Source organism: Sorghum bicolor, chromosome 6, assembly GCF_000003195.3.
Source record: "Sorghum bicolor cultivar BTx623 chromosome 6, Sorghum_bicolor_NCBIv3, whole genome shotgun sequence".
NCBI classification, from domain to species: Eukaryota; Viridiplantae; Streptophyta; class Magnoliopsida; order Poales; family Poaceae; genus Sorghum; species Sorghum bicolor.
The window spans coordinates 50,776,132-50,783,542 of record NC_012875.2 but is presented as its reverse complement, the minus strand read 5'-3'; the positions used below and the strand labels follow the sequence as shown (position 1 = coordinate 50,783,542).

General features: G+C 38.2%; 1 protein-coding gene and 1 long non-coding RNA gene across 3 annotated transcripts; one reads left to right on the top strand and one right to left on the bottom strand.

The window, feature by feature from the left end:
* Positions 784–1,940, bottom strand: LOC110436557. Of its 2 annotated transcripts, none has more exons than XR_002454342.1 (3): positions 1,633–1,940; positions 1,515–1,549; positions 784–1,030 (listed from the first exon to the last, which is right to left on the bottom strand). It is a non-coding gene; the product is annotated as an uncharacterized LOC110436557 (long non-coding RNA). The 2 variants fall into 2 exon arrangements; XR_002454341.1 differs by having other exon boundaries at positions 1,515–1,546; positions 1,633–1,939.
* On the top strand, positions 3,382–7,411 carry LOC8064483 (probable inactive beta-glucosidase 14). The gene is made up of 12 exons (XM_002448129.2): positions 3,382–3,510; positions 3,933–3,999; positions 4,107–4,165; positions 4,320–4,395; positions 4,517–4,591; positions 4,668–4,755; positions 4,838–5,090; positions 5,194–5,309; positions 5,444–5,702; positions 6,300–6,402; positions 6,923–7,031; positions 7,170–7,411. The coding sequence occupies exons 3-12, from the start codon at positions 4,163–4,165 to the stop codon at positions 7,399–7,401; spliced, it is 1,314 nt and encodes a 437-aa protein (XP_002448174.2). The 5' UTR covers positions 3,382–3,510; positions 3,933–3,999; positions 4,107–4,162; the 3' UTR covers positions 7,402–7,411.

Sequence of the window (7,411 nt, the reverse complement as noted above, 5' to 3'; positions counted from 1 at the left end):
CGAGTGCACACTCACCCCTATGAACGCACGCACGCACACCCTACCTCTTTTAACACCTCCGAAGAACCGAGTTGGAACGACAAATTTTAAAATTGACGAAGTCACCATAGACGCCTCGCTGTTGACGAACACATCACCTACCACTAAAAGAATAGCACCATTAAATCCTAAAGTAAATCCAGAAAAATACTAACACCTGTATCAAGTTGGAGACTTAAACTCAGTTGGGCATGTTCCATAAAAAAACCTAACCAGCTCAGTTCGCTATAGTGTTGATATTTGAGCCGGCTGGACACTACAACCACACAGAATGACCGTAACTGCAGGTTGATTCTTTGCCGGATGTCTGTTACACTCGGCAAAGCCTTTGCCGAGTGCAACACTCGGCAAAGAATTACGGCGAAGATGTTAACGGTAAAGCCAGCTCTAACGAGTGCCAAAATGCAGACTCTCGGCACCGAGTGCCACGGTGACGCTCGGTAAAGATTTAACGCCGTCTATCAGGCAGGTCACGCTGTGTTTTCTTTGCCGGGTGCAACACTCGGCAAAGATTTTTATTTTTTTAAATTAAAAACTCTCTTTGCCGAGTGCAACACTCAGCAAAGACTTGTTTTAATATTTTTTCAGTATTTTCTTTGCCGAGTGCCATGACCATTGCACTCGACAAAGCCACCTCTAAAAAATCTTTTTTTTGTTTTCCCCATGTAGACAACAATATATATATATATATATATATATATATATATATATATATATATATATATCAGAAACCACGATTCAATAGCAAATAATCACAAACCACAAATTTATATAAAAAAGGACCAAATTTGTCTGAAATCCACAATATGTTACAAATCACAGCTCATAGTCCACAAGTTCAATACATAAAAAAGAATCTGCAAGCGGCTCACAGCGACTGTGAGAGATGGGACGCCCCAACGTGCGATCCCAGAGACGGTCCGGGTGGGGACGGGCCGACTTGCGATGCCGGCGACTCTCCGCAATGGTTTGACGCTGCCGCCGATTGATGCTGCACAAAAGAGAAGAGATTGCATGTGAGTGAGAAAAAAAATGTAAATAGTTCAAACAAAAGTTAATAATTTTGGCAGCACCTCCCCTGCACGGGGAAACGTCGGCACGAAGGCTGACAAACAAATCTGGCGCGAAGGCCCACACATCAATAGATCTAGTAGGCAGGCCATCGGTAGGTTTGACACTAAAAACCTATCATGTTTTGAATAAACAATTACCCAAAAGCACGAACATGGGTTTCAAGGATGAGCTAATGTATCATCATATAGGACAATTTAATGTGCATGCTAGGCTGCTGCCCTCATGTTTCAGCAACCACAAAAAAAAAGATGTGCTTCAATAATTTCAAATGTGACTACAAGAATGTTTTAATTTGCATATTGCTGTCAGGTAGTACAAAATATCAAGCTCATGCAAGAATAATTAAGGTCATACAAGAAAAATGTGTAATGTTAATGTCCCAGTTCAATTGATTGGCCCACCTTCCTCCTTCTTGACAAGTCCCCGTGTTCACCTGCTGACAGCAGATCAAGGAGTGTGAGCCCCAGTGTTAGCAGAATAGCAGGTCTCCTCGCAGACAGAGATCTCAGGGCGACGAACCTTGATGTTGGACCTGTTGAACCACTGCACGGCGCCGCTAGCCAGGGGCGGGCGCGCGTGCGGCCTGGGCGCGGCCGGAGGCGGGCACGCGTACGGCCTGGGCGCGGCCGGAGGCGGGCGCGCGTGCGGCGGACCTGGACAGCAGCAGCTTGGCCGGGGGCGGTGCGGCCTGGCCTGGGGCGGCGCGGCGGCGGAGATCGGGCGGAGGTGGCGGCGGCGATGGGGATCTGCTGGAGGCGTCGTGAATGGGAAGGATGTGTGCGAGGATTTTTTTTTTTTTTACAGAAACAAGCCACGGGTGGGTGTTTTGTTGGGCTTTAGGGTTAGCTCTTCGCCGAGTGCCATCGTCTCAGGCACTCGGCAAAGAAAATGATTTTTTAATTAACAGAAGAAAAATTGTTTCTAATTATAAAAAAAGAAAATGGTTGTTTGTAATTCTTAAAAAAATGAATGTTTTTCTCCTCATTATTTATAACTCTATTTTCAAATATTAAAAATTGTTCGAGTTTGCTTTCTAAATTTTTTAATTTATTTTGTTTCCTTACATTATTCTCGAAAAAGTTAATTTAAATTGAAGGTGCTTGAAATAATAAAATTTAGTGTTTTAAAAAAATGATATGTGTGTGTACATGTGTGTGTGTGTGAATGGCAGCGAAGGATAGGCCGACATGAAGCTTCCAGCCGGGCGAGTACACCCACAGCGACGCCACAGGAGACTCTTCAAAGTTCAAACTCTAACATAACCACTCATTTTTCAATTGTGCAGTGACCATACGTACAGGCGTACAGCCCTTGAGTTCAGTCCCACTGAATCAACAAGTATCCATCAGCTATGGTAGTACATCGCAAGTTGCATCATCTTTGTGGCTGTGCATTTCTTGTTAGGCAGAGGTCGGAAGTAATTTTTTCAAGGCCTTATATTATGATGAGATCTCTTATATTATCTCGATCTATATGTCTGAATCGTGAAGTGAAACTAAATCTGCATTTCTGATGAGTTGTGATGACACGTCCTACTGAATCTACTGGCGTCCATCAGCTATATACCACAAGTTGTATGTGTCATAGCCCTCGTAAGTCCTAATGAATCTACACACGTGTTACATATGTGTTCTCCACGTGTTACATATGTGTTTGTTCATTCGTTGCCCTGCATTCAGGCCATGTTTCCTTAAGTATTTTGTAAAATAGTCAAGATTCTCTGTCATATCGAATCTTACGGCACATATACATAGAACATTAAATATAGATTAAAAAATAACTAATTGTACAGTTTACCTATAATTTGCGAGATAAATCTTTTGACCCTAGCTAGTTAGTCCATGGTTAGACAACAATTGTTAAATACAAACGAAAGTGCTACAGTAGCATTTTGCAAAACTTTTCACCAACTAAACAAAGCCCAATTAATTTCCTCTCCAAAGGAGTCAAGGACATTGTGCAGGTCGGTGGACATTGGAGGCCAGGACATTGTAATCGAGAAGGAGAAGGCAAACAAAAACAAATTAAGCGGAAAAATCTCTTCCCACGTGTGCGTTCTACACGGCTCTAACATCCTCATACGTTCTCACATCCGATTTGAGCCATACATTTCAAAATTGAATGCTGACTGTAAATAAATCAAGCTTTCAAAGCCTCTAATCTACGCGCTGCGTTTCCCTGAGATTATAAATAAAGAGGGCACAAACTGTTGGTGGTGTAGCAAATTAAAGCCACCAGCCAATAAGCCAGCATCGAGCAAGAATAATGGCGGGCGTAATAATTGTGCTCGCTTTCTTTCTTGCTCACCAGCTCTTACTGCCGTGCGCTTCATCAGCTATTGATCGCAACCAGTTCCCTCCAGACTTCCTGTTTGGGACCTCTACCTCTGCTTACCAGGTACATACGACGCACCACACTCACCTACCTATTTGCAAAAAATAAATAGAAAGAGCATTCTAGCTTGGTCGGAGGTGCTCACAATAGAGAAAGCAGAGATAGGTGAGTGTGGGTGTACCTGGTATTTTAATTCTTGGTCGCAGGACTGAACTATCATGATAGATTAAAATGGAATAAAATTGTATGCTACAACGAGGGATATGTGTTGTATACATTCATAAAATATATAGCCATATAGGCCAAGACCCTGAAGGGACGACAGGGAACCTATCCTAATGGAAACCATCTAACGGGCTGGATGCATCTATTCAGCTAACGAAAATATCACCAATGCCATTCTTATATTTTCTTGCTTTCTTCATATTGAGATGCCTAGCTAGCTATTCCATAACTTTTATTGCTACTCTTATCTGACTGTCCAGATTGAAGGTGGATATTTGGAGGGTAACAAAGGCTTAAGCAATTGGGATATTTTCACCCACACACAAGGTGAAGCATGACGATAATCTATAGGAATTAATTTAGATATAACTCCTTGAAGTCAATTCATTTTTGTTCTTATTATTTCATCTCTTTTGTTTGTTCAATCCTTTTAGGTAAAGTTGAGGATGGGACCAATGGTGATACCGCTGATGATCACTATCATCATTATATGGTATGTATGCTACAAATTTTCCGTGGCTTTCATGTTGGATAGTAATTAACTAATCTATACAAAATTACAATCGATAGCAGTAGTTGATGATGTTCAAATAGATATTGGTATCCGTTCAACTACTTGAGACCAGAGGCATTTTTCTATACACCAGGAAGACATTGAATTGATGCATTCCATGGGTGTCAACTCATACAGATTTTCCATTGCATGGGCAAGGATTCTACCAAGTGAGTTTGAAAAATATTTAGTTCATGTACTAGTCTATTGCTCCCTTATGGCATATATATATTGTGGTTTCACATTGTTGTTTAGAAAAAGAAAGGTAATGTAACTCAACTCTTGCTACAGAAGGCCGCTTCGGGCATGTTAATCCTGATGGTGTAGCATTGTACAATGCTCTTATTGATGCTCTTCTACAAAGAGGTATTAGTTCAACTGATATATGAAATGATCACTAGTTTGAAGATATGGATTTCTGAGCTACATACATTTTAAACAGGCATAGAACCATTTGTGACAATATCTCATTTTGACATTCCATATGAACTGGAAGAACGATATGGTGGATGGTTGAGCCCAAAAATTCGGTATATCCATTTCTTTATTTGTGATAAAGATGGCTTCTAATTCTTGATTTGTTGGTTGGTCTGATTTCTAAATACTTTCTAGGAGGGACTTTGGTTACCTAGCAGATGTATGCTTCAGGATGTTTGGTGACCGAGTAAAATTTTGGATAACATTTAATGAGCCAAATATGTTCACAAAGCTTGGCTATATCTATGGACGGTTCCCTCCTGGTCACTGTTCTAGGCCATTTGGGAACTGTACTTTTGGAAATTCTTCAACTGAGCCATACATAGCAGGTCACAATATAATATTGTCTCATGCAAATGTGGTCAACATTTACAAGAAAAAGTACCAGGTACGAAATACATAGAAGTAAACACATTAGGTTGTGTTACTGAAACAAAAACACCAATTAAATAAGATTGTGTATGTAATATATATATATTGTTGTTTGGCAGGGGAAACAAGGTGGCCGTATTGGAATTACTGTTCAATCAAGATGGTATGAACCATTCCGGAATACCCCAACAGACATCTTAGGTGTTGAGCGGGCTCTGTCTTTTGGCGCTCCATGGTAATAATCTTTCTGTTATATTGATAGACTAAGAATACAAATAGCACTTTAGTTTCTAATAACAAGCCCAGACATATAGTATTGTTAGTTACTTTCTAATTTTATAGTATGCCTAATTTGTTTGATTATGCCAGGTTTTTGGACCCCATAATTCTTGGCCATTACCCCTCTGCGATGCGCAAGATCTTGGGTCCAAATCTACCTGAATTCACATTGAAACAAAAGAAGATACTACAGACATCCAAGTTGGATTTCATTGGTTTAAATCATTATTCAACAAATTATTTGAAGGATAGCATCTCCTCATCATCACCATGTGAATTGGATCAATATGATGGGGATGCCCAAATTAGTACTTCGGCAGAAAGAGATGGAATACTTATTGGTGAAAGGGTAAACATGTATTGTTGCAATGTTAATGTATTTGAAGAGAAATTTCAAGTAGGGAATTGGCCAACTGCTTTAATGGTGGAGAGGCCTGGGTGCTCATCATCTAGGTTTGGGTAGGACTAGATTAGGTGGTGATGCCCATCTCGTTATTTAGTGAATGTTAAAGCAGACAGAGTAGTAGAAGTGTGTTGGTCATTTTTAGAAAGAAAAGAAAAGTAATTATGATTTTTGGCCAAGAACAAAAAATATAATATAATATAATATAATATAATATAATATAATATAATATAATATAATATAATATAATATAATATAATATAATATAATATAATATAATATAATATAATATAATATAATATAATATAATATAATATAATATAATAATAATAATAATAATAATAATAATAATAATAATAATAATAATAATAATAATAATAATAATAATAATAATAATAATAATAATAATAATAATAATAATAATAATAATAATACTCGTACTGCTACTCCTACTACTCCTCCTCCTACTACTCCTCCTCCTATCATCATCATCATCCTTTCCATTATTATTATTATTGACTGTTGCAATCTTTATTCATGCAGACAGGGTCGCCATACATTAATACAGTTCCATACGGGATTGAAAAAGTGGTCACATATTTGAATACAAGATACAATAACACACCAATTTATGTCACTGAAAATGGTATGCCTTCTAGCCATCTCTTTATTTTCTAGATGGAGTGAACACTCGCAAAAAACACTAGTTCTAAGTGAAATTATATTTTAGATGTTTCTTTAGCTGTAATTTGAGTATTGACACTATCCAATAATCGCACAAACATTATGTGTTAGGACATTTGATAAGACTGTTACAGGTACTTTACCTTACATATTTACTTACATGACTTTAAATCATTTAGATTGAAAGTATATAAGTTACAGATGATAGATCTGTATTCAGAAAATACTTGCAAAATAATCTCATTAACTTGATTTTAAAAAGAATATATTCTCAGAAATAATCATCGAAATCTAAAAAAGTGGTGGTCTAAGATACAAATCAAAGATAATGTAAAGTTAAATGTGACAAACATTTCTAACCGGAGGGAGGGAGGGCTTTCAGAATTAGTATTTATCCATATACACATAAAAAAAGAAACATCGCCCAACAAACTAAGGTAGTCATTCATGGTCTAAATTCATGTTCTATACAAATTTTACAGGTTATGCTCAAGCAAGCAATAGCAGCATGTCTGCCAAGGATTTTACTAATGACACAGGAAGAGTCAATTATCTTCAAGGCTACCTCACCTCTTTGGCCTCAGCAATAAGGTAACTGTCACAACTCTCAATCAATCTTAAACTAAAGCATTGCTTTGTGCCTTTGAGCAATGCCTTGGATGCTTTACTTTCTGGACATTGACTAAATCACATATGCCTCTGATGTATTGACTATTTTACTCTCTAAAGGAAAGGAGCCGATGTGCATGGTTACTTTGTGTGGTCTCTTCTCGACAACTTTGAGTGGAATAATGGATACACACAGAGATTTGGGCTCTACTATGTCGACTACAATACACAGAAAAGGACCCCTAAACTTTCAACAAAATGGTATCGTGAGTTCCTTATGGGATCAACCCTGAGAACAAGTCCCCAAAATGGAAACTCCCACTATTCTCCTCAAAAGATTAGTGATATGTAGATGTAATTTG